We start from the raw sequence: 18,910 nt of genomic DNA, 5'->3' as shown, positions 1-18,910 counted from the left end.
TTAGTTCTTGGCACATAAAATTGTGAAGTTACACATTTATTTATGACAAATAATATCCAACAATGCAAAAGAAATCTGACTAAAAAGTTGTCACATAGTAACAAGACATTGCTCCTTATTTTCTGAAGCCGAAATAAATACAATTTAGTAATGTCTATTTTATACCATCAGTTCTCTTCAGATTAAAATGTACATGAAATAGTTGTCAGAGTCAAAACTGAATATAAATAGTAAATGCTAAGTTGATTGACATAATTAAATACAGTTGTTTTTAACATACACGGGTCACTACCAGGAATGAGACTCTTTCATCCAGTGTTTCCCCCAGGTATTTTTTCAGCAGCGGTGGCAAGTAAAGCATGGGGTGGTAGGCATGGCCAATGGAGCGGTTTTAGAAGCACTCTTGACAATTCTACACGTTTTGCCATAGGGCAGAGAATTTTACAGTTTTAAAGCTAGTTTCCTACAATTGTTCTTATGCTGAGTAGCTCAAACATAACTAAATTAAATGCCATGACATTTTTGGAATTTCAGATTCTCCCTGACTAGTTTTTATTGTGGTGGTTGTTAGTTCCTCATATGATTTTTTTTTTTTAATGTTAAGTGTATATATATATATTGCTCCATTCTCTTTTCTACATTCCTTATATATGGTTTTAGTTGTTGAAGTTTAAATTTAAAATATTTTACCATCCCGAAAATATATATATATTTTTTCAATGGCGGCCATGATTTAGCAGCGGCGGTGTGACGCTTGTAAAATGCATAGGGGAAACACTGACAAAACTGGTGAGCCAACAATAGCTTTTAACTTCATAGGGACCCGTAGAATATTAATCACCAACAATCATCTTGGCGTAATGCTCAAGTCATTCCACAGACACTAACTGGCTTTTGATCTCTTCATGCATCTTCATTGTCTGATTGTCTTCACCTGGGGAAAAAAAACTCTGGACAGCGCTTTTACGCAGTAAATTCATAAACCATGATCTGGTAATTCAATAATCAAATGATTGACTTCTTCACTATCAGACTGTAGTCCTTCAGACCAGAATCTCATTGTGGTGACCATACGTCCCCATTAATACATACTGTATTTCACTTGTTGAACTTGTGTAAGACATAAACAGGTTTAGGTCATTATCTCTGGGCTATAGACAGTCCACCCATGGAGTCCTGAGATTCCAGCTCATTGGATAAAATCCTCCTGCTGTTGTCACTGTAGCTTCCGTTGGGAAGGAAGGATAGTCTAGAAGGGGGAAATGAAAAGAATGTTGTTAGTTATGAGCTCAGCCGGCCGCGACCGGGAGACCCATGGGGCGGTGCACAATTGGCCCAGCGTCGTCCGGTTTAGGGGAGGGTTTGGCCGGTAGGGATGTCCTTGTCCCATCGCGCTCTAACGACTCCTGGGCCGGGCGCATGCATGCTGACACGGTCGCCAGGTGTACGGGGTTTCCTCCAACACATTGGTGTGGCTGGCTTCCCGGTTAAGTGGGCATTGTGTCAAGAAACAGTGCGGCTTGGTTGGGTTGTGTTTTGGAGGACGCACGGCTCTCGACCTTCGCCTCTCCCGAGTCTCTGTACGGGAGTTGCAGCGATGAGACAAGACTGTAACTACCAATTGGATACCAAGAAATTGGAGAGTAGAAAGGGGTAAAATAATAAAAACAATTTTTTTTTTAAGAGTTATGAGCTGATGAGGGTCCAAGTAAAAGACCGATGATATCCAATGGAAAGTGAATCTGAAAAAAGACAGTTCTTGACAAATGAAGGCTCCTAGCAGGCAGGGCAGATACCAGACAGTGTTACACAACCAGCTACGCTAACTGTAGAATAGACGCATCTCTCACGCCTCAAGACATGAATTCTTAATTACAATGTTCCTCCATGTGAGACAAGGGAGATGTACCTGTCCATAGTTTTGTCTGTCTTTGTCTTGTCACTACTATTGCTGTCAAACCTTGCTGCATCCCCCTTCCCCTCCAAAAGGAGCACAATGAAAATAAGCTTTTAAGCTTTGTGTTATCATTAATGATTTTCTTAAATTGTTTGTGGAGGCGTCACTGGCTGGAGCGCCCTTATGTATGTATTTAAAAATGGTCTAAATTCAATCAAATCAACCTCCAAATGCACTCTGTTCTCGCAGAAGACTGTTTACTGTCAAAATAGAGCTCTCAATCTCTATTTATCAAACAAGTACTTATCATACCCATATGAACAATGTCAGATGCTATTTGTCTAAGCCTCCACAGAATGTCATTTCAGGCATTGTCATGATCAACTTGACAACATGAAAATGTCACCAGGACATCCATCAAACTTGGACATATCACTCCTACACTGATGTTTCAAACATACATTTTCTGTCAGGAATGACAAATGGATTATAAATAGCCTACTGCAATTGCCTTAGTTCATATTTACACTGCTAAACGGCCATTAAAGCTGCCATAATGCACAGCTATATATAATGCTACAGTGCCTATTCTATGCCGGGTATTTTGTCAGTGTAATGATGCCACTTAAATGGAATGAATCACGATGGCACAATGTGGCATCACGCCACACACAGTAACAGAATCACTCTGTACCTATGGCATCCTGTGGCACTGGACTTGTTCACTGCAGTTATGTTTCAGCACTTCCTGCAGGGTCGACAAAGGTACCTCATAACATGCGTTCCTGATTGACAAAATACACAAGACATGTTCAATGTTATTTCTAGATTATTAATGTTATGCACTCTAGACTAGCGCCAGCTCAAACCTGAGGGCTGCATCCATGGAATCAGACAGTTGTGCTATCCACTGAGAACCAAAGGCATTTTGCAGGAATTAGACATTTTGAATGCTGATGAAACATTTCTAGAGCACCACCCTTATATGGTTCATTTCACCTACATGCCATGTGATTTAGCTTAAGATGTTTATGGTTAAAGAACTAAAATAGATCTCCATAATGGACATTCCCACGTTTGACCACAATGGGATCTATAAAAACCGTGCTCCACATTGTGAACCCTGAACCTTGAACTGTATTTCGCATCATGCAAATGCTTTGGCAGAGATGTCACCCTATCTCTTACACTAAGCAGTAGATCCAACTGATATCTTTGGCTGTAGTGCAAACTTCATTACAAGAAAAAAATGTGTTGTCCACATTTTTTAAATAAGGGTGACGTCCAGCCAGGATGTACTGTTTTGAAAGAACAAGTGCCAAAATAAACCCACATGAGGCCAAGCACTCAACATAAACATACTGTATCAAAAGAAGCACTATAACTATATAGATACCATTCAATGCATGTCCAATTTGGCCTAAACTTTCCAACAGCTCTCCAACTCTATACAACTCCTCGAAAGAGAATGTGTAGTGAGCATGAGAAAGCCAATTTGGTTTATTAGCTTAGATCGTTGTCACTTAATACAATATTTAGGCAAGTGAAGAGGGAACACAACCCCTTCTGCCGTTTTCTATGCTCCATTTCATGGCAATATTTTTGGGGGTATATCAAATAATCAAACCCTCATCAAATAAAAATTAAAGCAAATTTTATTTGTCACATACACATGTTTAGCAGATGTTATTGCAGGTGTGGTGAAATGCTTGTTTTTCTAGCTCCAACAATGCAGTAATATCTAACAATTCACAACAATACACACAACCTAAAAGTAAAAGAATGGAATTAAAGAACATATAAATATTAGGATGAGCAATGTTGGAGTGGCATAAACTAAATACAGTAGAATAGAATACAGTATATACATATGAGATGAGTAAAGCAAAAATATGTAACATTATTATTGTGACTAGCGTTCCATTATTAAAGTGGCTAGTGATTTCAAGTCTACGTAAACTACTGTTCAAAATCTTGGGGTCACTTAGAAATATCCTTGCACATTTTTTTGTCCATTAAAATAACAAATTGATCAGAAATACAGTGTCAACATTGTTAATGTTGTCAATGACTATTGTAGAAACGGCAGATTTATTTTATGGAGTATCTACTGTACATGGGTGTACATGGGTGTTCATTATCAGCAACCATCACACCTGTGTTCCATTGGCACTTTGTGTTTTGCTAATCCAACTGTATCATTTTAAAAGGCTAATTGATCATTAGAAAACCCTTTTGCAATTATGCTGAAAACAGTTGCAATCAGCTGAAAATGGTTGTGCTGATTAAAGAAGCAATAAAACTGGCCTTCTTTAGACTAGTTGAGTGTCTGGAGAATCAGCATTTGTGGGTTCGATTACAGGCTCAAAATGGCCAGGAACAAAGAGCTTTCTTCTGAAACTCGTCAGTCTATTCTTGTTCTGAGAAATTAAGGCTATTCCATGCGAGAAATTGCCAAGAAACTAAAGATCTCACAACGCTGTGTACTACTCCCTTCACAGAACAGCGCAAACGGGCTCTAACCAGAATAGAAATAGGAGTGGGAGGCCCCAGTTCACAATTGAGCAAGAGGACAAGTACATTAGAGTGCCTTTTAAAATTATAAACTTGGATTAGCTAACAATGTGCCATTGGAACACAGGAGTGATGGTTGCTGATAATGGGCCTCTAATGGGCCTCTGGCCTATGTAGATATTCCATAAAAAATCTGTCGCACAACTGAGCAAGAGGACAAGTACATTAGAGTGTCTAGTTTGAGAAACAGACGTCTCCCAAGTCCTCAACTGGCAAAACACCAGTCTCAACGTCAACAGTGAAGAGTCGACTCCGGGATGGTGACCTTCTAGGAGTTCCTCTGTCCAAAGCCCTGACCTCAATCCTATAGAAAATGTGTGGGCAGAACTGAAAAAGCATGTCCGCTCAAGGAGGCCTACAAACCTGACTCAGTTACACCAGCTCTGTCAGGAGGAATGGGCCAAAATTCACCCAACTTATTGTGGGAAGCTTGTGGAAGGCTACCCGAAACATTTGACCTAAGTTAAACAATTTAAAGGCAATGCTACCAAATACTAATTGAGTGTATGTAAACTTCTGACCCACTGGGAATGTGATGAAACAAATAAAAGCTGAAATAAATAAATCATTCTCTCTACTGTTGTTCTGACATTTCACATTCTTAAAATAAAGTGGGGATCCTAACTGACCTAAAACAGGGAATTTTTACTAGGATTAAATGTCAGGAATTGTGAAAAACTGAGTTTAAATGTATTTGGCCAAGGTGTATGTAAACTTCTGACTTCAACTGTATACAGTGCATTTGGAAAGCATTCAGACCCCTTGACTTTTTTCACATTTTGTTACGTTACAGCCTTATTCTAAAATGAATGCAATTGTTTTTTTCTCTCATCAATCTACACACAATACCCCATAATGACAAAGCAAAAGAAAATGGAAATATCACATTTACATAAGTTTTCTGACCCTTTGCTAAGTACTTTGTTGAAGCACTTTTGGCAGCAATTACAGCTTTGAGTCTTCTTGGATATGACACTACAAGCTTGGCACACCTGTATTTGGGGAGTAAATCACATTTTCTGCAGATCCTCTCAAGCTCTGTCAGTTTGGATGGGGAGCGTCGCTGCACAATTTTTAGGTCTCTCCAGAGATGTTCGATCGGGTTCAAGTCCGTGCTCTGGCTGGGCACCTCAAGAACATTCAGAGACTTGTCCCGAAGCCACTCCTATGTTGTCTTGGCTGTGTGCTTTGGGTCGTTGCCCTGTTGGAAGGTGAACCTTCGCCCCAGTCTGAGGTCCTGAGCGCTCTGGAGCAGGTTTTCATCAAGGATCTCCCTCTACATTGATCCGTTCATCTTTTCCTCGATCCTGACTAGTCTCCCAGTCCCTGCCGCTGAATAACATCCCCACAGCATGGTGCTGCCACCACCATCCTTCACTGTAGGTATGGAGCCAGGTTTCTTCCAGACTTGATGCTTAGCATTCAGGCCAAAGAGTTCAATCTTGGTTTCATCAAACCAGAGAATCTTGTTTCTCATGGTCTGAGTGTCTTTAGGTGCCTTTTGGCAAAATCCGAGCAGGCTGTCATGTGCCTTTTACTGAGGAATGGCTTCCATCAGGCCATGACCATAAAGACCTGATTGGTGTAGTGCTGCAGAGATGGTTGTCCTTCTGGAAGGTTGTCCTTCTCCCATCTCCACAGAGGATCTCTGGAGCTCTGTCAGAGTGACCATCAGGTTCTTGGTCACCTCCCTGACCAAGGCCCTTCTTCCCCGATTGCCCTTGTTTGTCTGAGCAGCCAGCTCTAGGACGAGTCTTGGTGGTTCTAAACTGTGTTCCTGGGGACCTTCAGTGCTGATGACATTTATTGGTATCCTTCTACAGATCTGAGCCTCGACACAATCCTGTCTCGGAGCTCGACGGACAATTCCTTCGATCTCATGATTTGTTTTTTGCTCTGACATGCACTGTCAATTGTGGGACCTTATATAGACAGGTGTGTGCCTTTCCAAATTACGTCCAATCAATTGAATGTACCACAGCTAGGCTCCAATCAAGTTGTAGAAACATCTCAAGGATGATCAATGGAAACAGTATGCACCTGAGCTCAATTTTGAGTTTTGAAAAACCTGTTTTCGCTTTGTCGTTATGGGGTATTGTCTGTTGATTGAAGAAAAAGGTAATTTAATACATTTTAGAATAAGGCTTTAACACAACAAAATGTGGAAAAGGGAAGGGGTCTGAATACTTTCCGAATGCACTGTCATCAACAGAGACGAAGGGAGACCAGTTGAACGTCTCCAGGGGAAGGTTGTTTCTGTTTAATTTAGTCTTAATTCCTCGGGCGCTGGTACACATGGTTCTTTTTATCAACATATGTGATCAGTCTTAAACTATAAACTCTGAATCCTGGAGGACTCTGGGTGGAAATGAAACCAAAATACAGGACCTCAGACCTTGCCCTGGCAGACACCAGGAGCCATGGGGATTGCATGTTGATTAGCTTAATAATGATGTGATTTTCTTCTGACATGACATCAAGGAATGTAGAAATAGAGCTACAACTGGGGTGGGCCAGTTCCGGCCCATGAGCCCATTCAATCTGGCCCGCGGGAGGTTTGAGTAAGAATAAAATAAAAATCACTCCAGGCCACTCTTGAATGTCTTCAACTAGATAGAAATTATGTAGAAATGAAAATGGACCTATATATTTTCAAATACCTGCCCTTTTTCTGAAATTTCTTTTGACAAACAAATCGTTCCAACAAAAAAAATCTGTGAAGCCCTCTGCTGAATTTTTAAATCCCACCTCCTGATCTACAGTATATCTCTCAGACACTTCGACCTTATTTCACAGGGTCAGAAAACAGAAAATGGCTTGAGTCCCTTGGGTACCTGACTACCCTGAATTTCTTACTGCCAAAACATGTTACGAAGAATTTGTTCTGCCCCTGAAAACAAATAAATTGCATTTTTGCAGCTCTATCAAATCCCTAAGTCCCAGTCAGTCTCAAATGAATTACAACCAAATCCCATCTATGGTGCAGTATTTGCTCAAATGTAGTCATGGTACATTTTACAACTGTTTATTCCCAGACTAAAAATAACATGTCTTTCTATTGAAGAGGGCAGAACAGCAGTACATTCCCCAAAGGAAATTAAAACACTGACTTTCAGATCACGTGACCATTATCCAAGGCATTATGCCACCGGTATAGTAGGTCTATAATATACTATTCTGATATTTGAAAACATCTATATAATAGATGAAAACATCTTTTTATACCTATTCATCCATTCATCTTGCACTGCATAAATCCATTTGCAGTCACTGACGACAACTGAAATTGCCATCCGGATCAGCTCCTCTGATCCCTGGTATGTGGACGTTACTAGTTTCAGTTTGTATGGGGATTATTGGATTGAGGCTGAGACACACTGTTAAATTCCCCAATCCTGGTATGTGGATGTTACTAGTTTCAGTTTGTATGGGGTTTATTGGATTGAGGCTGAGACACACTGTTAAATTATCCAATCCTGTGGTCCTAAACTCAAACCTTTGATCATAACCAGATGACCACCAGTATGGTCAGGGCAGGACAGGAGTGAAAGGGGCTGTGTGTTAGAGACCCTGCTATCTGAGCCCTTCTATCTGAGCCCTGCTATCTGAGCCTTGCTATCTCAGCCCTGCTATCTGAGCCCTGCTATCTGAGCCTTGCTATCTCAGCCCTTCTATCTGAGCCCTGATATCTGAGCCCTGCTATCTAAGTCCTGTTATCTCAAGCCTGCTATCTGAGCCCTGCTATCTGAGCCCTGCTATCTGAGCCCTGCTATCTGAGTCCTGTTATCTGAGCCCTGCTATCTGAGCCCTGCTATCTGAGCCCTGCTATCTGAGCCCTGCTATCTCAGCCCTGCTATCTGAGCCCTGCTATCTGAGTCATGTTATCTCAACCCTGCTATCTGAGCTCTGCTATCTGAGCCCTGCTATCTCAGCCCTGCTATCTGAGCACTGCTATCTGAGCCCTGCTATCTCAACCCTGCTATCTCAGCCCTGCTATCTGAGCCCTGCTATCTGAGCCCTGCTATCTGAGCCCTGCTATCTGAGCCCTGCTATCTCAACCCTGCTATCTCAGCGCTGCTATCTGAGCCCTGCTATCTCAGCAGGTAGCCAAATCTCCACAGGTTAGATCACTGAAGGGATCTGTCAAGCATCAAACCAGCTCTGGTAAAATAAACAACACAAACCTTGTATCTGTTTTAACTGTTTTATCTGAAAAAGTCAAATGAACATTACTGTTCAAGTTTCAAAACATGCATATTAATTACACATGAACATGTAGTGCTCATAAAAGCTTCCGTTGAGTCCATCATAAATCTATTCTGTGCAGTAAACAAACACCTGGTTTGACTAAAGTCTGCAGAACCTAGAGGGGCTGAGTTGTGAGTTTAGTACAGTTAAAATTATATTAAATTATATGGTTTGACTCAACCATGTTTATTTGGTTTGAATCAACCATATTTGCATGATATTGTGAGAAGTAGTAAACAATTTATATAACATAATATAATCGTGAAATTCACAGTACATTTGTAATACAATATAACATGGTGAACTATGTGTATTACAACTTGTTGACGTCAAAGAAAGTACTGGAAGCTTTGTTATTAAACTGGAACAGATCAGTTGCCCCCAGGTCATGAAGTCATTTCCCCCCCATTTTTCCACAGTCTTTCACTATTACATCAAGACATAATAATAATAGTAATAATATGTGCCATTTAGCAGACGTGACTTACAGTCATGTGTGCATGCATTTTACATATGGATGGTCCCGGGAATCGAACCCACAACCCTGGCAGTGCAAGGACCACAAGACAAGGCAGGAAGAGATAGAATCAGACATCCACATCAGTTGAGTTCCTGCTGTATTTATGAGCTATATTAAAATCCAGTCTCCAATAATACACTCAGTACACTGTACCAAAATACACTCCGCGGCCAGTTTATTAGGTACACAACCCTGTTCACGAAAATGGTTCGCTACTAGTGAGTCACGTGGCCGTGGCTTGCTATATATATTTTATTATTTAACTAGGCAAGTCGGTTAAGAACAAATTCTTATTTACAATGACGACCTACCGGGGAACAGTGGGTTAACTGCCTTGTTCAGGGGCAGAACGACAGATTTGACCTTGTCAGCTCGGGGATTCAATCCAGCAACCTTTCGGTTGCTGGCCCAATGCTCTAGCCACTAGGCTACCTGCTGCCCTACAGCAGGCAGACAAGCATCGAGGCATTCAGTTACTGTTCGATTGAATGTTATAATGGGAAAAACTAGTGACCTAAGTGACTTTGAGGGTGATATAATCGTCGGTATCTCAGAAACAGCTGGCCTCCTGATCTTTTCACGCATGTCTAGAGTTTATTAAGAGTGGTGTGACAAAACAAAAACCATCCAGTCAGCGGCAGTCCTGAGGGTGAAAACAGCTAGTTGATGAGAGGTCAAAGGAGAATGGCAAGAATCGTATAGGCTAACAGGCATGCCACAAACAGGCATATAATGGCACAGTACAATAGTGGTGTGCAGAACGGCACCTCAGAACCCACACCTCGTCGGTCCCTTTCACGAATAGGTTATTGCAGCAGATGACTGCTCTAGGTTCCACTCCTATCAGCTAAAAACAAGAAGAAGCGGCTCCAATGGGCACGCGATAACCAACACTGGATAATATGGAAATGGAAATACATTGCCTGGTCTGACGAATCCCGGTTCCTGTTGCGTCATGCTGATGGCAGAATCAGGATTTGCCTGGTGTCAATGGTACAGGCTGGTGGCGGTGGTGTAATGGTGTGGAGAATGTTTTCATGTTAGGTCCCTTGATACCAATTGAGCAATGCTTACATTCCCCAAAAAATTCAGTCTGTTCTGGAGACAAAGGGGTCCGACTCTGTACCATATGGGTGTGCCTAATAACTGAGAGTAGATTCCCACAATTGAAACAGCCTGGACCTGGCTTGTTTTTCCAAGTTTTAAAAAACTGTCTTGCTCTGTAAGTTTGTTTTCTTTGAAGAAAATGAAAACGATTTCATAAAAACCTGCCTTCTTTTGATCATCCTGTGCCTTAGGAAAGTATTCAGACCCCTTGACTTTTTCCACATTTTGTTACGTTACAGCCTTATTCTAAAATGGATGCAATAAAAAAAATCCTCAGCAAACTACACAGAGTACCCCATGAGGACAAAGCGAAAACAGTTTTTTAGACATTTTTGCAAATACCTTATTTACATAAGTATTCAGACCCTTTGCTATGAGACTCAAAATTGAGCACAGGTGCATCCTGTTTCCATTGATCATCCTTGAGATATTTCTACAACTTGATTGGAGTCCACCTGTAGTAAATTCAATTGATTGGACATGATTTGGAAAGGCACACACCTGTCTATATAAGACCTCATAGTTGACAGTGCATGTTAGAACAAAAACCAAACCATGAGGACGAAGGAATTGTCTGTAGTGATCCGAGACAGAATTGTGTCAAGGCACAGATCTGGGGAAGGGTACCAAAACATTTCTGCAGCATTGAAGGTCCCAAAGAACATCATCATTCTTAAATGGAAGAAGTTTGGAACTACCAAGATTCTTCCTAAAGCTGACTGCCAGCCAAACTAAGCAATCGGGGGAGAAGGGCTTTGGTCAGGGAGGTGATCAAGAACCCGATGGTCACTCTGACAGAACGTCACATCTGGAGGAAACCTGGGACCATCCCTACAGTGAAGAATGGTGGTGGCAGCATCATACAGTATGGATGTTTTTCAGCTGCAGGGACTGGGAGACAAGTCAGGATCGAGGGGAAGATGAACAAAACAAAGTATAGAGAGATCCTTGATAAAAACCTGCTCCAGAGTGCTCAGGACCTCAGACTGGGGTGAAGGTTCACCTTCCATCAGGACAACGACCCAAAGCACACAGCCAAGATGACATAGGAGTGGCTTCGAGACAAGTCTCTGAATTCCCTTAAGTGGCCGAGCCAGAGAACAGACTTCAAATCAAATAAAATCAAATAAAAGTTTATTTGTCACATGCGCCGAATACAACAGGTGTAGGTAGAGCTTACAGTGAAATGCTTACTTACAGGCTCTAACCAATTGTGCAAAAAAGGTGTTAGGTGAACAATAGGTAAGTAAAGAAATAAAACAATAGTAAAAGAGAGGCTATATACAGTAGCGAGGCTATAACAGTAGCGAGGCTACATACAGACACCGGTTAGTCAGGCTGATTGAGGTAGTATGTACATGTAGATATGGTTAAAGTGACTATGCATGTACACTGCTCAAAAAAATAAAGGGAACACTAAAATAACACGTCCTAGATCTGAATGAATTAAATATTCTTATTAAATACTTTTTGTATTTACATAGTTGACTGACAACAAAATCACACAAAAATGATCAATGGAAATCAAATTTATCAACCCATGGAGGTCTGGATTTGGAGTGACACTCAAAATTAAAGTGGAAAACCACACTACAGGCGGATCCAACTTTGATGTAATGTCCTTAAAGCAAGTCAAAATGAGGCTCAGTAGTGTGTGTGGCCTCCTCGTGCCTGTATGACCTCCCTACAACGCCTGGGCATGCTCCTGATGAGGTGGTGGATGGTCTCCTGAGGGATCTCCTCGCATACCTGGACTAAAGCATCCGCCAACTCCTGGACAGTCTGTGGTGCAACGTGGCGTTGGTGGATGAGACATGATGTCCCAGATGTGCTCAATTGGATTCAGGTCTGGGGAACGGGCGGGCCAGTCCATAGCATCAATGCCTTCCTCTTGCAGGAACTGCTGACACACTTCAGCCACATGAGGTCTAGCATTGTCTTGAAAATGTGAGTAGGTCTAGGGTTTCTGGGATAATGGTGTTGATGTGAGCCATTACCAACCTTTCAAAGCACTTCATGGCTACGGATGTGCATGCTACGGGTCTGTAGTCATTTAGGCAGGTTGCCTTTGTGTTCTTGGGCACAGTTGGTCAGCACATGCCCGGAGCACACGTCCTGGTAATCCGTCTGGCCCCACAGCCTTGTGTATGTTGACCTGTTTAAAGGTCTTACTCACGTCGGCTATGGAGAGCGTGATCACACAGTCGTCCGGAACAGCTGATGCTCTCATGCATGCCTCAGTGATTATGCTCGTGTCACTGGGCAGCTCGCGGTTGTGCTTCCCTTTGTAGTCTGTAATAGTTTGCAAGCCCTGTCACATAAGACGAGTGTCAGAGCTGGTGTAGTATGATTCAATCTTAACCCTGTATTGACCCTTTGCCTGTTTGATGGTTCGTCGCAGGGCATAGCAGGATTTCTTGTAAGCTTCCGGGTTAGCGTCCCGCACCTTGAAAGCGGCAGCTCTACCCTTTAGCTCAGTGCGAATGTTGCCTGTAATCCATGGCTTCTGGTTGGGGTATGTACGTACAGTCACTGCGGGGATGACGTACTCGATGCACTTATTGATAAAGCCAGTGACTGATGTGGTGTACTCCTCAATGCCATCGGAAGAATCCCGGAACATGTTCCAGTCTGTGATAGCAAAACAGTCCTGTAGTTTAGCATCTACTTCATCTGACCACTTTTTTATAGACCGAGTCACTGGTGCTTCCTGCTTTAATTTTTTCTTGTAAGCAGGAATCAGAAGGATAGAGTTGTGGTCGGATTTACCAAATGGAGGGGAGGGAGAGCTTTGTACGCGTCTCTGTGTGTGGAGTACAGATGATCTAGAATTGTTTTTCCTCTGGTTGCACATTTAACATGTTGATAGAAATTTGATAGAACTGATTTTAGTTTCCCTGCATTAAAGTCTCCGGCCACTAGGAGCGCCACCTCTGGGTGAGTGGTTTCCTGTTTGCTTCTTTCCTTATACAGCTGAATGAGTGCGGTCTTAGTGCCAGCATCTGTCTGTGGTGGTAGATAAACAGCCACGAAAAGTATAGCTGAAAACTCTTGAACCCGATCGAACATCTCTGGAGAGACCTGAAAATAGCTGCACAGCGACACTCCCCATCCAACCTGACAGAGTTTGAGAGGATTTGCAGAGAAGAATGGCGGACTCCCCAAATACAGGTGTGCCAAGCTTGTAGTGTCATACCCAAGAAGACTCAAGTCTGTAATTGCTGGCAAAGGGTCTTCAACAAAGTACTGAGTAAAGGGTCTAAATACTTATGTAAATGTCATATTTCAGTTTAAAAAATGTTGAAAAAACTCTTTTTGCTTTGTCATTTTGGGGTATTGTGTGTATGTTGATGAGGGGGAAAAAATGTTTTAATCAATTTTAGAATGAGGCAGTAATGTAACAAAATGTGGAAAAAGTGAAGGCTGTCTGAATACTTACCCGAATGCACTGTATCTTTGATCTCTCATTTCATCAAAGTTAAAAACAATAATTCCTGAAATTCTACTTTTTCTTAAATGTATTTGCTGATATCAGAATCCGTGGCTTTTTATCATCAGTTTCAGAGACATAAAGATTTGTCTAGGCTGATTTATTGTGGTTTTCCTTTATGAAGAACTTTTCCCCTGACTATATATCTAGCCGCAAGCATCATAGTAAAACATGATTTACCACCAGTGTCATTGGGCCATCTCAGCCCATGTATTAATAAGCACATTACTGCTAGCCTATAGAGTAAGACAATGTTTCGCGTAAGACACAGTGAATGACTAGTGACCTCTCTCTGTCTTTCTTATCCATTACTGTCTTCTACAGGTGATCACTCAGGCCTGTCATGTAACATCATGAATATGCTTCCTTATACAACCAGTGCTTAGGGTGGTTGTTATTGAACAAACACAAAATGGCACTCTTTGCATATACATTTTATTGTTTGCAAGTTCATTGAGAATTCTTTAGGCATGTGAGTGTGAAGGTGTTTGTCCAAAGTTAATTTAATTGTTTTGCTGCATAATGTGGAGGAGAGCTTGCCTTAAAAAAAAATCACAAAACCAATTAGCAATGCTGTATCAACAACTGTCAAAGCCAACACGTTGATTTGGAATGGTCATATCAAGGCTAACCAATGTAAATAAACCTTTAATAATCTCTTAATCCAATTTAATCAAAGCCAAGAGGTGATACGGTATGTAAACAATTCCAGCATTTGTACTGAACACCGCTGAATCTCCAGAGGTTACTGCGGACTGATCAAATCCAGGCTTCATCTACGCCACTAATCCAAGCACACTGCTAACAGAAACCACTGAAAAGCTCAGTGTGAAATAGAACAGTGCATATTTATACTGGCAATTGCTTAAAAGCAAAATCCTCCAAACGCAGATCCTGCCAAATGCCTGTCTTGAATTGGGTCCAGAAAGACTCATCAAAATGATAGTTTTGGACAGATCTGGCAGAATCAACAACTCGGCTGGATTTGTACACGGACATCAGACGATACACATGAGATGATGTGCTAGATGTTTTGCTGTTAATATACAATCAATCAGGATGGGAAACAACCTCTTTGGTTGTTAGTATCATTCTGAAAATACCTGATACTATTTATTTATTGTAAAATTGTCATTTATTGTCAAATTAGTCATGCAAGCTGAAGAAGAGACTCCCTGAAATCTACACTGGAACCAGTATAACAGTTTACAACAGAAATCATTCCGCAACCGTTTCCAGGTTACACAGGTTACGATGATGATTACTGAGATCATGAAATACAAATCTACCACAATTAGGAAAGCTGCTCTTCTGGATGTTAAAACAACTACATTAGCAAGATATTTCAGGATGCTGTATTTGACAGACATAAGAGGCGAACCTGATAAAGAAAGCATTGTTTTCAATGGCTAATCAATGTGATTGACTGACGCTGTAGCCCAAAGACTGACAGGGCTGGCCATCAACCTGAGATGGGTTGATTTGGTGCTTTAGAGAAAAACATTTTCCTTGGTTTGACCAAATATGGACATATACTTCTAGGTAATTGCTTAGAAATGAGGTTTTACTAAATGCTTACTGCAGCTGGAGAAATTGGCACACAAGGGTTATTCTCTTGATAATAGTCACCATGGTGATAAACACTTATAGAAAGCCTAATAATTGTGAGACAAATCTACAGCACAGCCTCACTCAATCCACTATCATTATCCGCATCAATTATTTTCTGTGATTTCAGTAAAAAGAGGATTTGATTCATTCTAGCAGTAAATCAAAAACGTTGATCTCACTACCAACAGTGCAGTTGACTGTAAGGGGGGATTGTATATTTACCTAGATATGTCACACTCACAGGATTAAATTGAGATTTTGTGTCACTGGCCTACACACATAACGTTAAAGTGGAATTATGTTTTTAGAAATTTGTACAAATGTATAAAAAAATCTGAAATGTCTTGAGTCAATAAGTATTCAACCCCTTTGTTAGGGCAAAACTAAATTCAGGAGTAAAATGGGCTTAACAAGTCACATAATAAGTTGCATGTGCAATAATAGTGTTTATGATTTTTGAATGACTCCCTCATCTCTGTACCCCACACATACAATTATCTGTACGGTCCCTCAGTCGAGCAGTGAATTTCAAACACAGATTCAACCATAAAGACCAGGGAGTATCACTCTTCATATTTTCAAGCATAGTGTTGGCTGCATCATGTTATGGGTGTTAAAAATAAATGGAAATGGAAGTTTCCCACTGCAGGCGGTCAATGAGCTTGAGGTGCTAAAGGAACTCCTTAAACTTGACCCCCAAAAAACATCTGGGTCAGATGGTTTAGACCCTTTCTTCTTTAAGGTTGCTGCCCCTATCATCGCAAAGCCTATCTCTGAACTTTTTAACCTGTCTATCCTTAGAGCTTGAGGTAGTTACCTCATACAAATACTATTCAAATGACCATCCTACCCATACTAGACTACGGAGACGTAATTTATAGATCGGCAGGTAAGGGTGCTCTCGAGCGGCTAGATGTTCTTTACCATTCGGCTATCAGATTTGCCACCAATGCTCCTTATAGGACACATCATTGCACTCTATACTCCTTTGTAAACTGGTCATCTCTGTATACCCGTCACAAGACCCACTGGTTGATGCTTATTTATAAAACCCTCTTAGGCCTCACTTTCCCCTATCTGAGATACCTACTGCAGCCCTCATCCTCCACCTATTCTGCCAGTCACAATCTGTTAAAGATCCCCAAATCACACACATCCCTGGGTCGCTCCTCTTTTCAGTTCGCTGCAGCTAGCGACTGGAACAAGCTGCAAAAAACACTGAAACTGGACCTTTTTATCTCAATCTCTTCATTCAAAGACTACATCATGGACATTCTTACTGACAATTGTGGCTGCTTTGTGTGATGTATTGTTGTCTCTACCTTCTTGCCGCCTGTTCTGTTGTCTGTGCCCAATAATGTTTGTACCATGGTTTGTGCTGCTACCATGTTGTGCTGCTGCCATGTTGTGTTGCTACCATGTTGTTGTGATGTTGTGTTGCTACCATGCTGTGTTTTCATGTGTTGCTGCCATGCTATGTTGTTGTCTTAGGTCTATCTTTATGTAGTGTTGTGGTGTCTCATCGTTTTTAATTTTCACTTAGTCATTGTGGGGTTATTGTGGGTAGATGGGTAAGAAAAAAATATATTTAATACATTTTGAATTCAGGCTGTAACACAAAATGTTGAATAAGTCAAGGGATATGAATACTTTCTGAAGACACTGTATGTCAAGTCACTATTGGAATAAAACAGGACAATGTGATTCAAGGAGGCAACCTACCCTCTTGATGCAGCTTAATTCCACTTCCATAAAAATAAAATATATTTAGCTGTTCAGGTCTACAAAGTACAGCTGTTGGTGGTTCACATTGGCAGAATGAATAGAGACTACATCACATCAGTTTCTACAGAGCACAGACTTTCTACACAGTAAACAGAAAACCAAAGGGTGACCACTAGGGCTGTTACAGTGGCCGTATTACTGCCACACCGGAGGTCACGAGTCATGACGGCAGTCAAATTCCACGTGACCATTTAGTCACGGTAATAAGGCTTCTCCAAGCTCTGATGTTGCTGATGGTCGTTAGTAGCCTACCAAACTTGCTAACTGCCTGGTACTCAGCACTCTATTGTCCATCTAATCACTCTGACATCAATGCAAATGTGATCGAAAATCAAATCAAACACTTCATGAGAACCCATGAGCTTTTCTATAGATTGCAAATGTGTGAGAAAACAGAGTGATGGCCTCTATTAAAAATAGGAGGATCCCATTAGCTTTCTATAGACTAGGCCTTATATTTTTATTTCTAAACTTTCCTAATATTAAGCACATTGCTTATCATTACAACAGGAGTATAGGCCACCTAGCTGGCATGAAAATGAACCACGGGAAAAGCACACTCCATTCTCTATTTAAGTACATAGATGACATGTATTATTTTCACCTGTTTCAGACATCATGAAAATGGTCCATTCTAAATAAAACAAATTTCACACATATATTATTTGGTATACAGTACCAGTCAAAAGTTTGGACACACCTACTCAATCAAATCAAATTTATTTATGTAGCCCTTCGTACATCAGCTGATATCTCAAAGTGCTGTACAGAAAACCAGCCTAAAACCCCAAACAGCAAGCAATGCAGGTGTAGAAGCACGGTGGCTAGGAAAAACTCCCTAGAAAGGCCAAAACCTAGGAACCTATGTGGGGTAGCCAGTCCTCTTCCTCTTCATTCAAGGGTTTGTCTTTATTTGGACTATTTTCTACATTGCAGAATAATAGTGAAGACATCAAAACTATGAAATAACACATGGAATCAAAAAAGTGTTCAAATCAAAATATATTTGAGCTTTGAGATTCTTCAAAGTAGCCACCCTTTGCCTTGATGACAGCTTTGCGCACGCTTGGCATTCTCTCAACCAGCTTCACCTGGAATGATTTTCCAACAGTCTTGAAAGAGTTCCCATATATGCTGTGCACTTGTTTGCTACTTTTCCTTCAGTCTGTGGTCCACCTCATCCCAAACCATCTCAATTGGGTTGAGGTTGGGTGATTTAACTAGGCAAGTCAGTTAATAACAAATTCGTTTTTGCAATGACGGCTTACCGGGGAACAGTGGGTTAACTGCCTTGTTCAGGGGCAGAACGACAGATTTATTTTACCTTATCAGGTTAGGGATTTGATCCAGCAACCTTTTAGTTACTGGCCCAACGCTCTAATTACTAGGAGGCCAGGCCAGGCTGTGTAAGGGCTATTTGACCAAGAAGGAGAGTGATGGAGTGCTGCATCAGATGACTTGGCCTCCACAATCACCTGACCTCAACCCAATTGAGATGAACTGGGATGAGTTGGACCGCAGAGTGAATCTCAAATATAAAATATATTTTGATTTGTTTAACACTTTTTTAGTTACTACATGATTCCATATCAAAAGCAAATAAAATAAAATGTTATTGAACATATACACATGTTTATGTGGCAAGTAGCCTATTGGTTAGAGCGCTGGGCCAGTAACC

At 41.1% G+C, this 18,910-nt stretch overlaps 1 protein-coding gene across 2 annotated transcripts in view; it reads right to left on the bottom strand.

Annotated features, from left to right (window-relative positions):
* Positions 1-20: 20 nt before the first annotated feature.
* Positions 21-18,910, bottom strand: part of si:dkey-247m21.3 (5-hydroxytryptamine receptor 4) — a 48,761-nt gene continuing 29,871 nt past the window's right edge. For both annotated transcript variants that reach the window (XM_042326655.1, XM_024431118.2), the window contains one exon: positions 21-1,249. In XM_042326655.1, the coding sequence (XP_042182589.1) occupies positions 1,141-1,249 (109 nt within the window). In that variant the 3' untranslated portion in view covers positions 21-1,140. The remainder of the gene's footprint in view (positions 1,250-18,910) is intronic.

This window comes from Oncorhynchus tshawytscha, linkage group LG09, assembly GCF_018296145.1.
Source record: "Oncorhynchus tshawytscha isolate Ot180627B linkage group LG09, Otsh_v2.0, whole genome shotgun sequence".
Classification (NCBI taxonomy): domain Eukaryota; kingdom Metazoa; phylum Chordata; class Actinopteri; order Salmoniformes; family Salmonidae; genus Oncorhynchus; species Oncorhynchus tshawytscha.
This window is presented reverse-complemented; position numbering and strand designations above follow the sequence as displayed.